This window comes from Chanos chanos, chromosome 1, assembly GCF_902362185.1.
Source record: "Chanos chanos chromosome 1, fChaCha1.1, whole genome shotgun sequence".
Taxonomy (NCBI): Eukaryota; Metazoa; Chordata; class Actinopteri; order Gonorynchiformes; family Chanidae; genus Chanos; species Chanos chanos.
Genome location: NC_044495.1, coordinates 5089041 through 5111348, shown reverse-complemented (window position 1 = coordinate 5111348; position 22308 = coordinate 5089041). Strand labels below are relative to the sequence as shown.

Genomic DNA, 22308 nt, shown 5'->3' with positions numbered 1-22308 from the left:
ATGTAGGCCTGCTACCAATGTCTTAATGATTGTGTATGTTCATGTAGATATACTACGTAATGTCTGTAAAAAGTAGCTACGCTATGAGGAGTCAGTAAGTATTTCAGTACCTGTGAAAAATGAAAGCGCTTTGTTCGTTTGCTGAGTTGTGAACACAATACGAATAATAATGGATATTACCGAAAATTAATGACTGGAATTTGATTTAATTAAAAACAAGACCAACGTCTATGTGCGTGCGTAAGAGAGTTCCGCCAAAAGACAGCATCAGGGAGACTTCTTTGGCTGCTCTGCACTCATACATCAGGCCTGCATCTGACGTGATTCCCACTGGTTAAACTGGCAGACTTTTTTTTTTCATCCGTTTGTGCTCGGAGGGGTTCAGAAAAACAGAAACGCAGTGGTCTGACAGCATTGACCAGTGGTCATCACGTCACTGTCAGAGACCTGCTAGCCTGCAAAACTACTCGGTGTGAGAAACGGCTGCTTGCTTGATGGTGTGTGTGGTGGTTGAGATCTGTTCCACCTAGTGACGGGATGAAACTCACAAGTAGCTTATAACTGACAGAAAACATGAACTCTCTCTCGCTGTCTCTCTCTCTCTCTAACTCTGTCACTGTCATATGTCTTCAGCTGTGATGTAACTCACAAGTCCTGTTCGAAGAAATAGGCAGCTTCGTTGCAAATGATGACTGCATATGCTTAGGGAAGTAATCTGACTTGAGCTATGTGGGCACAAAGCTGTTTAAATTTGAAATTCCAAGGACGTTCTGTCACTATGTGTGTTCTGACTCACCAGACTTGAGCGTCTCTCTGGCTGAACATTAATGGTTCTAACAGCTGAAGGCTATGACGCCACGAAGGTGCGAATAGACCCAAGCGGTCTTTTTTTTTTTTTCTCCAAAAAAACTTCATCCTCTCATAGAGTGTTGCTCATGCCAGTTAGATATAGCATGTTCAATCTCCTGGTGATAGCATTCGATTTCATATTCATGCTCTTTTAGAATCGCTGCATTTAGAGTTTGACCAGTGACTCAAGCATCATCGTGCGTGGACCATGAGTGTGCCTTTCAGGTGTTTGCCCACTCAGGTGTGTGTGATGGTGGTTGAATCATAGATATTTCAGGTGTTTGCATGCGTCTTCTCTCATCCCTGTTTAAAGTGAATGTACTACTTTTAGACACTGATGACTGCTTTTCCTGTTGAGGCAATGATGGGTCTCAACTTTGCCACACCCTGGTGTCAGTGGCGTGCAAAGACCTATGAGGTACGCAGGAAGAGATCCATATCATCTCTCAGGATGGAAAAGGTGAAAGGTCAGCTTTGTTCCTGCAGTGACTGTAAGAGTGAGTTATCTGATGGAGAACCTTAACATGTTCTACAGAAATACCTTGTTCTTTTTCCCAGTTTTTGGCAGTGTAGGGGGTGGGGTGGGGGCTGAAAAGAGAAGACTTTTTAATGGGATGGAGGTGAACTCTGTCTGGATGGACTGACTCTTCCTCTGTCATTGCTGAAGGACGGTGAGGATGACGTTGATGAAAAGAGGGCTTCAAAGTGTACGTTCCTCTGACTTTTAAAGGGAGAACATTCTCCATAAGTCTCTCTCTGACTATGTCTCTATTCTGGTGGAAGAGTATGTGGTGAGATTGAGGTTTTGCGGCAGAGATGGAAGTCTATCTTCCATCGCTGTCATTTTTGTTTGTTTGTTTGTTTGTTTGTTTTTTTGGAGAAGCTGCAGCTGACGTTTGAACTTTAGTTAGCTGTCTCCTGGTGAGGTGCGATCCACCTTAAAAACAGGCAGTGAAAAAGCAGCTACGGTGAGCCGCTTGTGAGCTATTTAACCCGAAGAGACTTAAAAGCGTGATCATGCCAGTGTTAACCAACAAGAACAAACTGAAGTTGAAATACAAAAGTAAAAAAAAAAAAAAAGAATAAAAAAAAGAAAAAGGAATGAAATACAAAAGCAGAGACAGAGGGATGGTTGAGTATTATACAAGATTACATTGGTATAGATTTCTTTAATTGGGACATCATAGCATATTTACACAGGATCTGTGAGTACAAACATGTACAAACAGTTTTATTACACTGGTATTATACCAATCGCAATTATGTTTTTAAAAATATCATTATGTTGTGACATTAGCATGGACCGTAACTCTTTTCATACAACGCTGAAAAAAATCACTGTTTATTGATACAGAGTGCGTGTTTCTCCATTCTCTGTTTTGTTTCTATTGTTAGTTCTTGTAATGAAGCAGTTTACTAATCTGCCAGTAGAACAGCAGTGAATAAATCATTTGTGATTTGTAATAATTTGAGTGTAAATCTCATGTAAGGATTTTCATTTAAATGATATCTATGGATATGTCAGGAGGGTTTAGCTGTCAGTATTATGTATTTAAACCAGAATTAAGATCATTTTAATTAAACCTCTTTTTTCTCAAATGGCATTTTGTCTTGCAGGGGCAGATAACGTAGACATATCACCGAATATTTGTGTGATCTAAAGTTACATTCTTAGAGTTCATTTAACCCTGGAAATTCTTTTGTGAGAGAAGCCAAGAATCACCAAGAAAGGTAGTGAGTTTGCCCAGTTATAGAGTCAGTCAGTTGCATAGCTGCACTAATACTCCACCAGGTACCTGTATTCACACATGTCATTTTCAACGCTGAGATGAGCAGCCTGGTTAATGGAGGCAAGCGGAAACATTATCGGGGAGTTTTACCCACACGCAGACCAGAGGTTGTGTGGAGGCAGCCGCGACATTTTAATTGCATGTCGTTTTAGTTTTGTTTATCGTGTTTTGGAGAGACAATGGCTAGTCTCTAGTTTTTTAGCAGGACACCATTTTGTGGAAGAGAGAACAGCTCTTTGAATGCCCCATATGTTTTGTGTGTGTGTGTGTGTGTGTGTGCACACGCATGTGTGTGTGTGTGTGTGCGCGTGTAAGCACACTGCGCATACATAATTCTTTTGTGGGACTTGTAATAAACCTAGTGTTTTGTATCTACTGTGAAGGTACCAGTGATATGTTGGTTTAACACTTCTATTAGTCATTAATGAAAATGGCACTCTTCACTAGTATTTAAAATAGTACTGATCAGTCACATGTAAACAGCTGAATTAGAGTACTACTACTACTCAGCTCCTATTCAACTCTGCACACCCTTCACCATGCTAAAGTGTCAACTACATCATTGGCGACTGAATGCCTCGATGACGCGTTTGAAAGGCTGAGCAGTGACGTTACACGCCGAACATTCGGTGACGCGACACTCTCAGCTCGGCAGTTCTCTCAACAAAAGAAAGAAACAAATTGACCCCCATTCTCCGACAGCAACGCTCAGATTCTTCTCCCGACTCGTGTTCAAAGCCCTCCTGTTCCCCGTTTGTCTTCCAAAACGAACGAAAGAGGAAAACCACGGCACGTCCTCATTGTATCCCCTGTCTCTCATCTCGTGTTCTGAGTGAACGGGAAGTCACCGCACCGGCCTGAACGTTGAAACAGGCAGGGGAAAAAAAAAAAGAGAGACACTACGTTGAGTGTTATCGGATTTTGGAAGATTACCAGTTGTTCTCTGCCCACGTCCTCTGCGTCTGCAAACATACTGCAAGGTGCAGCCGAGGTTCACCCTGGATGTGTGAAGTCAGACAGACTTGAGCTTTAACTCAGCTTTTGTCTTGCTTGACATTAAGTGTAACTTACTGAATATGAATACATTTTGATACAATGACCACCCCCAACACCCACCCCCCCACGAAAAAAAACACTATTACGCCACAAATGATATACAGCTAATGGAACGGAAGTTCAGAAGCGTTTTGGGTCATGATCGGAGCTTACTGTGGGAGAGCAGAACTATTTTCTGCCTATGGACCTATACTGCCAGGAGCCCTGCGTGGCGTAGGAGTAAGGGGGTGGGTTGTTGCAGCCACCCGGATGGATGATTCACTCCACGTCTGAAGTGCTTTCAGAGACACCCACCCCCACCCCCACCCCCACCCCCGACCATAAGCACCTGACCCTCTCACAGGAAAAAAAAAAAAAAAAAACCATAGCGCTTGTTAGTCCATAACAACCTGCCTTAGCAACCAGTTGTTTAAAAGGAAGACAACATCCAAATTGATGCTCACCATTCTATGAGCCTTTGATATCTGTCATCTGTAAAATACATCACAAATACATATACATATACTATATATATATGTGTGTGTGTGTGTGTGTGTGTGTGTGTATACATACATACACATGTATATACACACACACACACACACACACATATATATATATATATATATATATATACACATGCAAGTATATATGTGTGTTTATTTTTTCACTATAAGGATAAGCATTAACGTGGAAGTGGCCGTGTGTCTCCTGTGCCTATAACAGAGCATCTCCTCAAGGGTTAATGACAAGGATCAATGTGTTTCTCTTTGCCTTTGATGGCTCAGACACACAGCAGATCTCTCTCTGTGCATCCGTTGTGTCAAGTAAATGAATAGTGCTCAATCTGGAAAGAGCCTTGGGTTCTGCTACCATGGCAACGCTTACTGTTACAGTGAGGTTGCTGTCGTGGTGACATCAGAAGCACACTTGCCTCTGATTCTTTTTTTTTTGTTGTTGTTATTTGTGTGTGTGCGCATGTGTGTGTGTGTGTGTGTGTGTGTGTGTAGATCTCATTATGGTGAGACGGGGAGAAAAAAAAAACTGTGCTATCAACCAGACAGAACAAATACAAAGCCTCAGAGATGTTTCTATCCTGCGAGGGTGAAGCATTTAAATCAGATACACATATTTGATGAGTACATCATCTACAGTTTCTTATCAGCATTTGGAATTCAATCCACGCTTACAGCACTTGCATTCTGAGTATCTCTCTTTACCTGATGCAATGCTGCGCACATTTGATACAAGGTTATCGGAGCATGTTTTCATAGCAACGGAGTCTCTGCTTTAGAAATGGTTTTAAACGATAGAGATTCTCTTGAGGGATATGGGGTTTTAGAATTGTACTCGGACGGATTCAAAATAGAAACAACACATGTGGACGCACTGTTCGAGTCACTACCACTGATGTCCGCTTATTACTCCTGAAAACTGTGTGTGTGTATGTGCCTAAATAGCTATTCTAAAATGAAAGAAAGCCTTAAAACACACAGTAGTTATCAAATAATCCTAGCAAATGATCCTGTCATGCTGTTATAGAGACTGATGTAGTTTTGAGCTTCATACATCAGCCTGATCAAAAAGAATTGATTGCTAATTCATTTCGATACCTATGAACAACTCTTATATTGCTGTATAGAATTTGTGTGTGTGTGTGTGTGTGTGTGTGTGTGTGTGTGTGTGTGTGTGTGTTGTACGAGTTTCTCTTGGCTGTTATTTTTGCCTCTGTAACACGTCTGGTCTCTCATTTCGTGATATACAGACTCTTTGTCACTTCCTGTTAAGGTTTTTTATTTCCTTTACAACATGGTTTTCCATTGTTTTACTAACCTTTCTTTACTAGCTCAGCATGCATGGTGATTATGAGGTTTTCATAATGCAATTCTGTAAATGTAAGTTGGTTCTATTTTAATATTCAAATAAGCTGTGTGATTGGTAGAGTGAAGTAATTAGATTTTTTTGTCATGGAGGAGGAGAGATGAGAGACAATCAAATGGGCAGATGTCCCTTAAGGTCTCACAGTTAGACTTCATAGACCTCCTCCGGTTTTGGTTTTGAAATGGAAGAATATCAAAATCATCAGGGTTATAAGCATAACCTGATCAGAACCAAGCCCTGGGCAAGAAGGCCTCCTTGCCTTTCCCTGACCGCCTTTTTTTCAAAGACGCTTCTATTCAGTTTAAACAACCTCTGTCCACAAGCCATTGGCCTCTCTATCATCAGATGAATTGAATTTGAGTGTATCCTTTTGCTACTGTAGCGTCTAGTAACTGACAACTCACAATTTCAAATCATTTCCCAACTTAGACTATCCCCATCTACTATGGTACAAACTTGAAAAACAAAAGCCACAGGGTTTGTGTGTGTGTGTGTGTGTGTATGTGTGTGTGTGTGTGTGTGTGTGTGTGTGTGGGGTGTGTGGTGGGCGGGGGGATGGCCATCTGCTGAAATTATTACAAGCACATTTTCATGGGGAGTCTTTTGAAAACTTGATACGGACATAATTTGTAAGTGCTCTGAACTTCGTGTAAGCCAAAACTTCTGCTAAATGGGCAAAAATTAAAACCCAAAAACAACAAAAACTGTAGTTGGAATTGTAATTGAATTTTCAGCTGCACAGTCATACAGCTTTATTCCTGTAATCATTCATAGTCCTGTTATGTGCATTTCTCAAGTGTTTTTGTGTGTGTGTTTTTAAAGAGAAATCTTAAAAAAAAGAATGAAAGAAAAAAACCCCACTGACTTCAAGCTATGCTTTAAAATCATTCTGGTGACCTGACGGGCAGTTGGTGGGTTCTCTGGGATGTTGCGGAAGGCTGGTTTTTTTTGTTTGTTTGGTTGGTTGGTTGGTTTTTTTGGAGGAGACTGACGGCCGGTTGGTGGGTTCTCTCGGATATAGGGGAATGCTGGTTTTTTGGGGGGGGGGGGGGGGGGGGGGGGGGGGTGCGGGGGGTTGGAGGAGACTGACAGCCGTTTGGTAGTTTCTGTAGGATGCTGGGGAAGGCTGTGTTTTTATTTATTTATTTATTTATTTATTTATTTATTTATTTTGGAGTAGACTGGCTTTGTGTGCGGGCATATGGAGAGTAGTGCTGTAGTTCAGCACAACAGGAATCAATAGTGAACGAGGCAGTGGTGCAGCTTCCCCAGCAGCACACAGGGGTCAGTCAATATGTTGCTCTCTTCACTGACATTGAATTGATTGTGAGGTTGTTGTTTGTGAAATTGTCAAGTAACCACGAGGTGAGGGGTAGGGTTGGCGGGCGGGTGTGTGTGTGTGTGTGTGGGGGGGGGGGGGTTATGTTGTAGAGCTGAATGCTTTGTGTAGTTTGCTTACTTGAGCCACTTGTTTGAGCTTCACAAGAGATTTTTCTTTAAGCATTTGGAAAAACAAACACATACACACACACACACACACACACACACACATACACACAAGATGATGCTTCAGCATGCAGGCTCTTCGAGAAGTGTTTTGTTTTTTCTTTTACTAGCCATGACACAGCGAGTGATGCAATGGCTAAACATTATTAATTACCGTCCTCCTCATCAAAATGAGAAGACATCTGTCAGGAGACACTTACTGATGATCACAAAGACGCATTGCTATAGCAACCTTGTAATTGTTAGCTGTGCTTTTGTCTCCCCGCGTTAAATATTTTGATATTTGGAAGAAGCAATAACCTAATCTTTTACTCCGAAAACGGATCACTTTGAATAGCCCGTAGCGTTGCCGGGGAAACCTAACGACGGCCGTATAACTAACGCGCTCGCGCATGCCGGTCCTGCGGTGAGCCAACATGGGTTGACATTTGCTCACGCTTGACCGGACATCTCTGTCTCCCACAGTTCCCGGAGTGCGGCTTCTACGGAATGTACGACAAGATCCTCCTGTTCCGTCATGACCCCTTGTCAGATAACATACTGCAGCTGGTGAAATGCGCCTCTGATATCATGGAAGGAGATCTGGTGGAGGTGGTGCTCTCAGGTAAGATCCAGTGTTGCTGTGCTTTGATTTCTGGCCCGCCACTACCTGTGAACAACGGATTTTTTTTTTTTTTAAGACGCACCGTCGTGTGTTTCTCCGACACCCGTGCCACGGGGAGCTTTTGAAGTGTTTGACATGGTCTGGTGAATCACAGCAGACATGCCTTTTTCAGCCATCAGACGAAACAGCGATACATTTTAATGCTGCGATGACATATTACAGCCAGAGTCAATTAGTTGTCGCCGTTTAAGTTTGGCATGAATGATCTAAACTAAAATGTGTGTTTTTTGGGGGGGGGGGTTTTCCCCTCCACCACACCTAAGTGCCATCCTGTTGGACTATTCCATTGTTTCACTAGTTTGTTTGGGCCTATTTGTGGAACTTGTCATTGGTCCAAGTTTGGCTGTGGGAACCGGTGTGAAAAACAGAGTTACTTTTCTCAGGAGGAAGAGGCACAGGAGGTGGCGCATTTAGTGACACTGCTAAAGTGTTTTTACCAACGCTTGGCAGGCACTTTCCTCTCGCTGGCACTATGGCAGGTAACCGAGGAGACATAACGCCATGGAGATGGGGGTGATTGACACCTCCCTCAACCACCAGCTTTGCTACCTGCTGTGAGGGGAATTCAGGTGTGGAACACACCCAGATGCGCTCATTCTCTCAAACAACCTTCTTGGGAAACCTGCCGTGACACTTTTTAATGACACTCCACACAGCTGAGCTCGCTACAGAATAACACAGGAAAATTGCACGACTGTCACAAAGATGGGTCAATGCTTTTTAATTGCAACTGTTTCAATTAGAACTGGAGTCAGCCCGAAAACCCGAAGTTTCTTGATGGCTGTTCTAACACTATAATTTCATTTTATTAACCAGAAAGTCAGGTGACAGAAGCTTTTTGTTTGTTTGTTTTGTTTTGCTTTATCCTTGCTGGCATACTGTATCTGCTAGTACAGTATTGATGAGGCCTAATTTGAATTTGTAGCCTAACAGCAAAACCTGAGAGATCATTCTGGGATATGCACTGGAATACTCGATTAAGCCATCATTTAATTCACCATTTCTGAGGTTGTTATGTTGTTCAGTGTCAGGTGGCCTGATATATTAAAAGTATGGCAAACAGCTGCAGATAGTTTGACTGTTATCTTCTGCTCAAATGCATCACCTGCGTCTTTACACTCACTGCAGGAAAACGAGCCAATCATGTTGCACTCCAGTGCCCTCATCAATAAATGTTGACTTCCCCTCACAGACGATCAGTGATTAAACCTCCTAGAGCGATTGGTACAACAGCGAACCGTGGGCATATGAGCTACGGTGAACTCAGCCATTCTTGGGCGGTACAGGGTTTCTGTTTTCGGAACACAAAAATAGAACTCAGAACACAGAAGTCATGAAGGTCAAAACAGAGTGTGAAGCCAAAGAGTGTTCCAAATGAATGAAATCACCTGAGGATTAGGTGATACAAAGTGGAGATACAAATGGATATGTTCTAAAAAAAAAAACAAAAAACCCAAAAACCAATAAACAAACAAACAGAAAAAGCAGAGCATGAGCGTTTAAGTTGATTTGCGGATCGTTCTGTCTGTAGGCGGATGCTAGTCACCCAAACTCACGTTTTACAGTTTTGGGCTTTGCAGAAAGTGCAGGGAAAGCAAGGTGGACAGCTTTTGTGAAATTACGAATTTCACTGACATCAAACATGACGGACACAATACAGAATAGTTTCCTAAGAGATTCTTCCAATGCTGCAAGATTTATTTTGTTACTACGCAGAGATGTCAAGCATACACTATAGTTTTAGTACACCAACTCTACCTGCCATTTTTGTACGAATTTATTGAAATATCTTCACCAATAAGCAGTCAGTAGGGAATAGCAACTGTGGATCCGTGCAGTGACCTGCTTCAGAAAATCTATCTGTGACCCTGGATCACATGGTTCCAGTGGCATTCATTCAGTGGAAAAACGAGAGGACTTTTATCTTCCAACAAACATGCACCACAAAGTGCAAGTCAATTGTCATCCCTTTATGGAGGAAGAATGACAGTATAAGAGATGTTTCTTTTTGTTTTGTGCTACCAAGTCACCATGAGCTCTTGTTTTCATGAGGGGTTGAAATACAGATAAAACAATTTGTCACATGTAGCACCAACATTCTGATGTTGGACTAGTTGTTTTAATAAAGTTGTGTTGGTAAGTACGTTGGTAGAGTTCTGTTCATACTAGAATTCATACTTTGCTTCCCTTTATGTAAAAATATAAACCACGAAAATGTCAGCCGTGCGCTTCTTTGTTTGGAAAGCAGAACTCTTTCCGGTCCTTCTCTAGAATCTGTGACTGGAGCTTTGGCTTCTGTAATGGCAGTGGGCGACTTGTTATTTTTTAACAGGGGAGATGGCCCAACAGTAACTGACACTACTCCACAGAGAATATAAGGGGATGGCAGGTTAACAAGGGGGCTGCATTTTGTTCATTTTGCTAACAAGGGGGATGGCAACCCCCTACAAATTGCCTACTACGTAATGGATATTGCCTCTTTGAGAATCATGGAATGCACTTTTCTGCCGTTTATATACTTCTACTTTTGAGCATTAAGAGCAAAAACTGGCAAGTGAAGCGAAGAGAAGCATTCGTACGTTCAGGAGATGCTCTGTTTCCACAGGGTATTTTCCAATGATGTCACTTCCTTAGCATGCCAGCCTATAACATACCTTGCTGATCTGCTTGCGTCCCCCTAAACATCAGGAGCACCCCCTGATGGGCAGAGGCCAGTCATCAGACTGCCCTAAGAGTAGAGCCCTCAGCATGGTTTGTGTGCTCATACTCCATTTTCACCTGGAACACCTGGACCTGCCTTGTCACCTGTGCAATCCCCCAAGGCTGAAAATTCTATAGCACCTTGGCAACTGTTTGTTATGTGCCCTTACAAAAGACCATGCCATACAGAACGTATACCGTCCTGATAAGTCACTTTGTCAGGCTGGTTCTCAGGGGCAACTTCAATACGAGTTCTCCGGGTAGATGAAACCAGGGTAGTTCCAGACCTCGTTAGGTGGTTCTGTTTTTTTGATACTAATACCTCTTCTCAAGAGACATCCACAATGTTGGTACAGTTTATTTTTCTGCTTTTCAACTAGCTTTTTGTTTTGTTTTGTTTTTTTTGCCTACAGGAACAGACAGTGAGATGTTGCCTGCCTCCCATGAGAATAAATGTTACTCACAAATATACCACATGGGATTGAATGTCACGCATCTGCCACCACACAGAACGCTGAGGTTCACAACGCCTCTGGGGTCACGCTCTGGACTAACATTACAAGTTCGCCCAGAAACTTCGCTTTGCGCTGTACATTTTTAAGTAGATTCAACACAGGATGTACATGGAGAACTGACCTGCCTGCACGATGAAAACGAGAGTGCCAGTCTCTCTTGGCAGTGGCTGTCACACTAGTAAGTGAGAGTGATTGCCCAGACAACAGACAAACAGGCCGAATGTTCTGCTGTTCGGTGTGGTAAAGTGTCACTTTACCAGGAGTATGTGCAGGGCTCCACCATCGCAGACGGCCTTCTGGTGCAGTTCTCCCTTGTTTTTTTTTTTTTTTTTTGCCTGTACCTTCTGAAGACTATCCGTGGTCACTGTCAGATCTACTCATTATGTGGGCTCTGTGGTTCTGCCAAAGACATTCTAAGCATTATGACAGAGTTACACCCTTATGTTTTGTCACCGTGATGTATTTGATCCGTGTACTAAATACTGCTTCTGCCAGTCAAGATGAATGAAATATAATGATAATTATGGATGTAACTATGATCCTGTGAGCTTCAGATGAGTTGTCTGGCACCACCATGATCTGTGACAAACTTGTGTAGGAGAGGCTTTGCTGGTTGACATGGACATTTATACAGAACCGTCACCACATCATGCTGTCATGCATGACTGTGCTTATCTTCTCTATCACCTGGATCAGCATTACAGATAAAACCATGTGCTACACTCCCTCTGGCACTCACCCAGAATTCATTGGTATCACAAGGTGTCACTACGAATGTTTGAATGGATCAATTTTTACGATGCAGCTAATACCAAACAACCAGCCAAGCTGTAGCCCAAGGGGGTTTATAGGTGTAAAAATGATCCAACTTGTTCCAAATCTTAAGTGCATTACTTCTCGGAAAACCACATGTTCCAAAGTTATGCATGGTTGCTATTTCCGTTAGCTACAGTCGACTCCTTTGCAGTTCCAAAGATTGCAAAGATTAGATGCGTGGTGGGAGATGTTGTTTGTATGACGCATTTTAACGAAATAGCTCAAATAGATCTGACCTATGGGTTTGTTTGACATGCTGGCGTAGTCGTAGTAACACTGACAGCACTGGAAATTCTGGAGCGTTCTCGCGGTGCATAAAGGAAAGCCCACACATGCCTGCTATGTTTATTTTCACCGAAATTCATAAGGAAAAGATAAACTTGCAATGCGCGGCTAATGATTCCGTCCCCCCCTGAGGCTGCTGGACTTGGAAGTGGTCTCAAACACGACTCAGACATGTTTGTTTATTTTCATGAAAGCTCACAGCCCAAGAAGTGGGTTTCTACAACACAGCTCTCCAGAACACGGTTAATATGCTGAGTGTGTTTGAGTTTCAGAGCGCCTTGAATAGGAGATTAAGGCAGTGTAATTGCAGTTTGTCACAGGGTTGAGGTATTTATGTACAAAACGGCAAGGGAATCATTTTTCATAATCTGCTATTTGATGTCATTTTTGGCTGAATAAAGCAGATGTTTTTTTTTTTCAGTTTGGGCATAGCAGCTGTGGAGTTGGACCTAAGATGCATGATTTTGGATCACTTTGGGTTCAAAAGAGGTAACGATGTCCACTGTTTGGAAGCAAGTCACACAAACCTTCTAACTGTCAAAGATTGTTCATTGTCAGTTGCTTGTCAAAGCTGAAGGAGAAGTTTGAAAATTTAAGTCCTCTGAATATGCCTTCTCTCGTGAAAGATCGCTATGGTTGGAAAATAAATAAACTTGTAAATTCGACACGTTTACCAGACAACGTCATCCTTTAAGTTTCTGCATTCTGTTTGTTAACTGGTCCACAAACGTTTTTGGCAAAAGTCTTTTTTTTTTTTTTTTTGAGGGTAACTCTTGTAAGTCTGAACTTAGGTCATGTAAGTTCAGTAAAACCTTAGCAAAGTTTTTACTCTGTGTCACGACAACAAATGAATTGGATTTTCGCATCTTACCTGAAATGAGATTGAATTAAGCCTCTCCGATATCTTAGCCTCCACGGTTTGCTTGCCTGGTTTACCATAGTAATTGTTTACGTAAAAAAAATATACCTCTACCAACCCATGGGAGATGCCCTTCCCCGCAAACTGCATCGTCACCGCGACTTAATTTCACCCTGTTTTTTATTGTTGCGAGGCAAATCAAGATGAATTAAAGGGCAGTTAGCCATTTAAACTGATGATTTCATAGTCGACACGAGCACAAGTCTGGAAAATAAAAAATAAGTATTTACGTTAAACCGGCTCAGGAAGCCTTTTTCAGCAACACACTCATTTCCTGAAGCATTTAATGACAGTTTACAGGTAGTTAAACTTGCAAACATATCTTGGCCTTTAAACAAAAGGCAAAACAATAATTTGAATAAATTGAGGCAATTTTGCCGCAGAATGTCTAATCAGAATGTATTCTACTTGAGCGTGTTGGTTTTGGGGGGGTGGGGGTGTGGGGTGGAGGGGAGGGGGTGCATTAAAGAGTAGACCACATGCGTATGATGAAACTGACTGTGCTCCTGCTGTGCTTTCAGCTCAAACCTATTGGTTCTGTCTCCACGCAGCCGACAAGAGTCAATCAAAACACTCCATCTACTGCCAAAAGCCACTCGTTCACCTTACAATTTACAAATAAAAAATAAAGGCGGATTCTTTTCTTTCCTTTTTTTCTTTTCTTCTTTTTTCTTTTCTTTTCTTTTTTTTTTTGGCGAGGTTTTAGGACTCATTTTGTTGATTTTTTTTGTATTTATTTATTTTTTTTTTACGATAATGCTCTGTGTTTGAGTTCAGCTGCAGAAGTTCCCAATGTTTAATAAATACGCTGTTGCCCATTTAAAAGCAATGCCCTGACAAAAAATAAATGAATAAATAAATAAATTAATAATATAAAATTGCAGTCACGCTGAACACAAACCCGTAATTAAATACGTATCTCAGAATATTTTTACCGTGCACGTGACACGCTTTGTTCACGTCATACCACGGCCTAATGAGGAACACTGAAATCTCATTTTGTAAAATCCCACATTAATGAACGGGATTAGTGTCTCACATTTTCCCCCTCTATAGGGTTTGCCGGTGGTTTCGGTAACGGAAAATAAACTCGTAATTAATTTGTTATTGACCACAGTCTGTACGACATTAGCCTTGACAGCTAAGGGAGGCCTGGTTCCAGTCTGTCTCATCTGATTCTTGCTCGTCCTGGGAAAGGCTGGATGGAGTGAGGTGGAGAGTGGTGTGTGTGTGTGTGTGTGTGTGTGTGACTGCTGCTCAGAACAGGACTGACTACGTCAGAGAGTCTGTCTGGCCTCTGCCCAACAGCCATAGATCAGCTTTGGCCAAGACTCTGTCCATCTGCGGCTCACAGTCAAACCTGGTCTGGAGAAGACACAAAGTACGGAGAAACGTCTCCATCAGCAAAGTTCGTGATCCTTTCTATCGAGTTATGTTCTGGTTTGTTTTGTTTTGCTTTTTTCTTTTCTTTTTTTTTTTTTTTTGTTCCAATGATGACGGGGGTTGTGATTAAAAAAGATGAGTTCCCCTAAGATACTTAAAAGCTCTCGGGACTCGACTGGAATTGGACTGTTGGACTGGTTGACTTGGCCTCTGTGTTTGTTATTGTCTGAAACTGAAAGGCACACATGTGCATGTTGGTTTGAAATAGCTCACACTGCCCAAGGCTGGCGTAGATACTTAATAAAGCATGCGTGACATCCCTCATCTTTATGTGCTTTTGAGATGTTATGAAATATAGGGGTATATTAATATAGCCATTCACTGGTCACAGTAGGAGTATATTTACTGTGCATTTCAGAATCTTCAATAATTAATGAAAAGATCGAACTGCAATGTTTCAGCCACTGCACATGTATGAAAATAGACATGACTGTGGCGTGAACTTTACAGGTCGTGCCTAAGCAGAGGCATACGGTATAAAACAGAAGTCACGGGCTTCCACGGTTTCATTACTGACAACCACACAGACCCTTTCCCCGTATTATAGTGTATCTATGTATATGCTGAAGTGTGTGTGTGTGTGTGTGTGTGCGTGTATATATATGTTTTTGTGTGTGTGTGTGTGTGTGTGTGTGTGTGTGTGTGTGTGCGTGTGCGTATATATATATGTTTGTGTGTGTGAGTGTGTGTGTGTGTGTGTGTGTGTGATAGCAAATTTATTCTTGTTTATTTGTCTGAACTGCAGCCACGGCGACGGTGGAAGATTTCCAGATCCGTCCCCACTCTCTGTTTGTGCACTCCTACCGCGCGCCGGCCTTCTGCGACCACTGCGGCGAGATGCTGTGGGGCCTGGTGAGGCAGGGCCTCAAGTGTGAAGGTAAAAATCCTGCCGCCGGCCCCCTCTGGGTCTGAGCGCCACCTTCATAACCAGTCTCAGTGCATCCAGCTGTACAGTCACAGGACTATAGAAATGAATGCCCCAAAAGCTTAAACTGTTATGCTTTTTGATATTTCAAAATGGGATGATTTGTTTGTTTTTTTGTCTTTTTCATGATGAATACCTTGCTGATGAACATAAAGGTAAATAGTTTCCGTACTGTATTAATTAGCTGATTCATTTGGGCGAGTTTCCTGTTTTTGGACTTTGTTTGTTTGTTTTATATGTTTGTTTTTGTGTTTATTGCAGGATGTGGGCTAAACTATCACAAGCGTTGTGCCTTTAAAATCCCAAACAACTGCAGCGGCGTGCGTAAACGTCGACTGTCAAATGTTTCCCTAACTGGCCTTTCCAACACACGCTCAGTGTCTGCGGAGCCCTCCCCAAGCCCATCTGATGAAGCCCTGCTGGTGAGTTCACCCCCCCCACCCCACCCTCTCCTCCCTATCCCTCTCCCCGCCCTCTCCCTCCCCCTCCAGGCCCACACAAACTAACAGTTCTGTGACTGTTACACTGGGGGGCCGGGCAGACGTTCAATCCAGTGAAGGAAATTGCATTTACGTACACATATGGGTACCCTCCCATATTTGGGCGACACTTCCTGGTAAATGTTTTTCGCTGAGGACCATAACCTTGTCGCATAAGTAACTGTTCATCATTTCCAAGTGAGCGCATGAGTAGAAAATCAAATGGCAGTATAAATGGAGAGATAAACAGGTGCAAGCTGAGTGCATTTATTTATATTGTTTTGCGAATGACCAGAGCATTATGCGCGAAGAGGGTCACAAAATAGTGTCATCAGAATCGTCTTGTAAAGATCTTGTATAACCAAACAGACGATGCTCAGACCCATATTTTAGACGGTTGATTCAGACAACATTGATGTAGTCCTCTGTGTACCCCCGGCCTAATTGTTCTCTCAGAGTCATAGCCCAGTAATCACGACCACTTCACAGAACTCCACGTCGCCTTGTAAATCCTTTGCTGTTATTTGACTCTAACTAGCCAGAAATGCCCTGCCTGATGTAAGCAGCTTTAGAGGCGACTGTCTTTTCTAAGTGAATAAAATTTAAACTGGGGATGTTCCGCTGTGCCTCCTGTGTGCTCACCGGATGAAATCTGGAATAGATTTCTGTGATGTGGACTTCCTGTTGATTAATATCGCCTTTTGATTCTCTCTCTCTCTCTCTCTCTCTCTCTCTCTCTCTCTGTCTCTCTCTCTCTCTCTCTCTCTGGGATGTGTATCTGTGTCCTGACTGAATGATCAGTCCCCCGTCAGTCCCAGCATGGAGGTAGGTAAAGCACTTTCCTCCTTCATCTCCGCCCGAACTGACGGACTCACTTTACAGTTCAGCGGTTCCCAAGATAGACTTGTCTTCTCTCTCATTTCTTTTGCTCCGTTGCCGTCATATGAACAGAAATCAAATGAGCCAGAGAGAACATAAACATCGGTTTCAATCTGACACCAACGATGGTGTTATACACATGAGTTTGTCTCAAGAAAGCTGCTAATCACCTGTTGACTGACGAAGGTAGAATCTGCTTGTTTCTTTGGGCGCACGTGGTCTTTAGAACGCTTTCCGAAATGCAGAGTCGAACATTTTAGAACTCTTCTACATAATTCTATTGCAGTTCTACAGGTAAAAAGCAAGAATTTTGTTGTTTATTGGTATTGGCAATTAGGTCAAAACCTGGTCCTCAGATTAAGCTATTTAGGGCTGTTGGCAAAGTGAACAACACGAAGACACGGTGGTATTGATTTCGGTCTTTCTTTGGAGCTCATTGAACAGTTGACTTTGCACACCTGCACAATGTCAGATACACTCACAGCCGGCGGTCAGCCATCTGCTGCTGTGTCAGTCAGTATCACCTTAAAGTCAAACCCAGTGGGAACCGTTACTGTGTTCAGAACTGATGAACGCACTGAGGCCTGAGAACTACAGCAATCTCTCTCTCTCTCTCTCTCTCTCTCTCTCTCTCTGTCTCTCTGTCTCTCTCCCTCTCTCCCTCTCTCTCTCTCTCTCTCTCCCTTTCTCTCTCTGTCTCTCTGTCTCCCTCCCTATCTCCCTCTCTCCCTCTCTCTCTCTCCCTCTCTCCCTTTCTCTCTCTGTCTCCTTTTCTCTCTCTCTCTCTCTCTCTCTCTCTCAGTCTCTCTCTCTCCCAACATCATTATTTTTCATAGCAGGATTCCCAAGTTTTCATCATACCTATTCAATTTAAGCCACACATCTGTTTCAAAAACATAGAAAGAGCAGATGAATGGTGTTTTTGAATGCTTTAGTGAAGACAGGGAGGCAAACCTACCTTTGAAATAAACTGGGTAGTGGCCTATGCTGTCTCACTTGATAGACTCAAATCCATACAATGAAGTCAAATTTTGACAGTCTTAAGAGGACAAAAGTGTAATATGATGTGCGGTCTAACAGAACATCAGTACAAGATCTGAAGACCTTAAGTAACACCGCCAATAGATTTACATCCCAGTCATAATTTTTTCTATGCAGTCTGGATGACCGAAATGTGCTTTGTGTACGAGACAAAGAACAGAGAGAGAGAGAAAGAAAGGAAGACAGAGAGGGAGATCTGAGAAGCTGAGTGTATGTATGAGATGGAGTGTGAGTGTGTGTGTGTGTGTGTGTGAGAGAGAGAGAGAGAGAGAGAGAGAGAAGTACCTTACAAAGATATTCACCGCCTGTACGTAAAAGGATAGAACATAACAAAAAAACTGGTGAGGCTAGGGCTAATCTATGCCTAACGGAATAAGAGAGTAATCTCGCATTAGGAGTACCTCAATCCCATTACTCTCCACACGCAGCGCCTGATACTATGCCTAACAGAATAAGAGAGTAATCTCGCATTAGGAGTACCTCAATCCCGTTACTCTCCACACACAGCGCCTGATTTACTGAGGCGTGTCGGAGGTTCAAATTTGAGCATAAACGGTACATCAGAGAGACAGTTTCGATTAAGACCTGTGGTAATCTCGCTGTTTCGAATGTCTCGGATTTCGACAACACCTTTTTTTGATTTTTGATTTCGTCTTGTTCCAAAATCCTTCCGCAGCAGAAAAGCCAGCCAGACGTCTTTCCCGGGAGGGGCAGATCGAACTCTCAGTCCTACATTGGTCGTCCCATAGAGCTGGATAAGATCCTGCTGTCCAAAGTCAAGGTTCCCCACACGTTTGTCATCCACTCCTACACGCGCCCCACCGTCTGCCAGCACTGCAAGAAACTGCTCAAAGGCCTCTTCCGCCAAGGCCTGCAGTGCAAAGGTATACCGCTAGCACCCGCCAAAGCCAGTTTTGTTTAAACAGTAAAAAAAATATATGAATAAATAAATAAATAAGAAGAAATGAGAGCTAGATCTAATCCTATGGTCCTTTATTAAATGTACTGACTAGCACTGATCAATAACCCATACTACTGGCATTTGTGCAAATTACATCTTAACGAGATGTAATATATGGGGAATATATATATATATATAAATATATATATATATATATATATATATATATATATATATATATATATAGGTCTATATATGTTTTCAAAATCAATTTCTAAACTGCATATCACATTTTATGGGTTTTAAAGCTGCAGTGCAGTATTTCAATAGATTTAATTATTTGTTTATCTATTTCTTTCTTTATTTTTGCTCAACTGAATGATGTATCCTGAAAAGTGCAGTCACATCTGTAATCATATCTGTGGTTGTGTGGGCTCAAGGCCTGTGAAGTCCATTTAACGAGTCTGAATAAGACATTGTGTTTTATATAGGGCAGAACAGTGTAGGCAAGGCCATAAAGACAGGGTTATGGGTTTTATTTACGCTTATTCTCCATTTTTGTGTATTAGACAACATGCTCTGTGTATGTTTGTAGCTTTATGGGAGAGATGTATGTTGTGGGTTTAGAGTGAAGGGATTTTGACTGACAGGCAGTGCCGTGGGTAGTGAGAGAATGTACTCCACATGCCATAGTTCTCACTCACTCAAGGTTACATTCCAAGCTTATACACTAAGTCATGAGTTTCTCCCTAACTCTCTCTCTCTCTCTCTCTCTCTCTCTCTCTCTCTCTCTCTCTCTCTCTCTCTCTCTCTCTCTGTGTTTCTCTCTCTCTCTGTCTCTCTGTTTCCTCCTCATGCCGACCCAGACTGCAAATTTAACTGCCATAAACGATGTGCACCCAAAGTACCAAACAACTGCCTTGGAGAAGTTTCTAGAAATGGAGGCAAGTTTACCTCTGACCTTTGTGTTGGTTTTTAACATCGTAATGCGTGAGATGTGAGTCCCACCGCACACACGCCCCTACGTCACCTGTGGACGTGTTGTGTGTTTCCCTTTTTCCTGTACTCATTTAAACTGCGCTTTTCAAATTCAGACCTGCAGACCCACTGGACTGAAAGTTGTTGCTTTTAACCCATCTTTGTCACACCTGAAACCTCTTGTCTGCTTATCAGCATGTCTTTAATTAGGTAAATGAGGAGCTTTAGCACAGGGTTTCATTTGCAGTGTGCTGTGCAGATGGTCCCTGGACAGGATTTGAATAAGAAGAACGTTGCAGTATGCATTAGAATATGTTTGTCTCCATTAATAGTGTTGTTAAATAGGATTCCTCAAAAGCCATTGTATCAATCTATTTTGAAATAATATTGCCGTTTTGTTTTATTTTTTTCTTTTCTTTTTAACACAGTGACAAAATAATTTTATTCTATTAACATGCATGATATGTTAAACAGGACAAAATGAACTGAGAAAAATATAGAGAAAGGATATAATTGACGGAGCTGTGTTAATTCTCAAATTCACCTCATTCTCAAATTCTACTCTCCTGGGCTGCTGGTGTTAATTTGAAGACTTATTTTTCTCCCTCACACATCTAATGTGGAATTTCACTCAGCCGCCACTTTTACCTTCTCTTCTCTTCTCTTCTCTTCTCTTCTCTTCTCTTCTCTTCTCTTCTCTTCTCTTCTCTTCTCTTCTCTTCTCTTCTCTTCTCTCCTCTCCTCTCCTCTCTTCTCCTCTCCTCTCCTCTTCTCTTCTCTTCTCTTCTCTTCTCTTCTCTTCTCTTCTCTTCTCTTCTCTTTATGTTCATCAAACTTCACCTCACCTATCCTGTCATGTTCTCCCTATCTTCCCAACTCCTTTTCATTGTATTTCTTCTCCTTTCCTCTCCTCTCCTGCAGATCTGCTGAGCCCAGGAGCGGAGTCAGATGTGGTGATGGAGGAAGGCTGTGATGACCAGGATGGAGACAGGAGCAGTCCTCTCATTGACGACTCAGAGGAGGTCATGGCCGCTGACTCGGCCGCCCTGCTAGAGGCAGGCCACGGTGACCTCTGTGACCTTCAGGACCACGACCCAGACGAATCCAACAGGATCATAAGGTAAGCGATCGCCTCGTTTGGAAGTCGCTGTTGGATAAAAGCCTCTGCTTAATGAATAAATGTAAACAGTCAAAAAAAAATGTAAATGGGAGACAGCACTACGTACTGTGTGAAATTCCAAAAAAAAAAGATGGATATTTAATAATGAAGACAATAATAACACAGATAAGTCCATAAAAACTCTCATTAAGAAGCAACTATAACAAGTCTGTTTTCTCTTATTGAATCAGCATTGACCCAGTCAGAGAAAACATAACATGTAGTGGGCCATAGTACTTCTGAATGTTAGAAACCAAGGAGGCAAATGTGTGATGTGTGATGTATTTTAAATCAATCAAAATAAAACCTGTTAGCGTCTTAACCTCATGCTCTCTAAACAGTGAGAGTGTTACATCACGCACTGTGTGTTTTCCGCACTAAATAAGCAGCTATACCAAATGTACAGTTTAACCATAGCATCATACACTGTACGCCAAAGCTCACGTAACCTATCAGCGAATGTTTCTGCTAGCCCATGCACCAGTAACAACATCCCACTGATGCGGGTCGTCCAGTCTGTGAAACACACCAAGAGGAAAAGCAGTAACGTTATGAAGGAGGGGTGGCTGGTGCACTTCACTAGCAAAGACACACTGGTAATCCTACTTTCCTTTCACTACCAATGCTACATGCTACTTGTTTATACAAAACCTTACACAAAAGAAGACAGAGATGACTTTTTTTATTTTAATGTGTAGCATTGATACATTTGACAGTGGCGCCTGATATGAAACGCTCAACATATATTTTACTGATGAATTAGAAAATGTTCGTGTTTGAAAATGAAAATGGATTCGATCTGCCAAAGTCTAAAACCATCAGGTTTCAACTCATGATCAGAGCTCACACCGCTTTTCTCCTTTTGTTTTTCTTTTTTCTTTTTGTTTTTGACTGTAGAGGAAGAGACACTACTGGAGACTGGACAGCAAGTGTATTACCCTCTATCAGAATGAGACCGGAAGCAAATACTACAAGGTAAGAGTCACTAATGCATGGAAAACAGATTAGTTGGACATGGATATGTCACGTCTAGAGCTCTCGTAACGTATACAGTATGCTGTGGCAGGAGAATATGATATGGTCATATCAATGGCATTTTGATCTGACATATAGTCCAAATGTAGCTCATTTTAAGAGGATTAAGTCCTGGTTTGAGAAGAAGGTTTAGAAACCACTGAGTATCAGCTGAAAGTATGTGTTCCTCATTTGACAATGTGTGTGTGTGTGTGTGTGTGTGTGTGTGTGTGTGTGTGTGTGTGTGTGTGTGTGTGTGTGTGTCTGTGTCTGTGTCCGTGTGTGCGCACGCGCACGCCAGGAAATCCCCCTGTCGGAGGTGCTGTTCCTGGAGCCTGCGAAAACCTTTAACCTGCTCCCAGAGGGAGCCAACCCGCACTGTTTTGAGATCGCCACGGCGACGCTGGTTTACTACGTCGGGGAGAACCTGTCGCACGAGGAGGGGGGGCTGTACGGGCACAGCAGCGCCCTGGTCAGCGGGCTGGGACAGGACGTGGCGAGAATGTGGGAGATGGCCATCCAACACGCC

The 22308-nt window shown here is 42.4% G+C and overlaps 1 protein-coding gene across 2 annotated transcripts in view; it reads left to right on the top strand.

Moving 5' to 3' along the window:
* The window catches only part of prkd1 (protein kinase D1), a 37250-nt gene that overhangs the window by 7479 nt on the left and 7463 nt on the right, over nt 1-22308 (top strand). Inside the window, exons 2-11 of one of the 2 annotated variants that reach the window (XM_030769393.1) lie at nt 7527-7665; nt 15149-15280; nt 15590-15750; nt 16609-16632; nt 18404-18611; nt 19495-19572; nt 20528-20726; nt 21238-21361; nt 21663-21740; nt 22081-22308. The exon at nt 22081-22308 is cut by the window's right edge and continues 55 nt beyond it. In XM_030769393.1, coding sequence (XP_030625253.1) covers nt 7527-7665; nt 15149-15280; nt 15590-15750; nt 16609-16632; nt 18404-18611; nt 19495-19572; nt 20528-20726; nt 21238-21361; nt 21663-21740; nt 22081-22308 — 1371 coding nt within the window. The remainder of the gene's footprint in view (nt 1-7526; nt 7666-15148; nt 15281-15589; nt 15751-16608; nt 16633-18403; nt 18612-19494; nt 19573-20527; nt 20727-21237; nt 21362-21662; nt 21741-22080) is intronic. The other variant, XM_030769401.1, reaches the window with a different exon arrangement.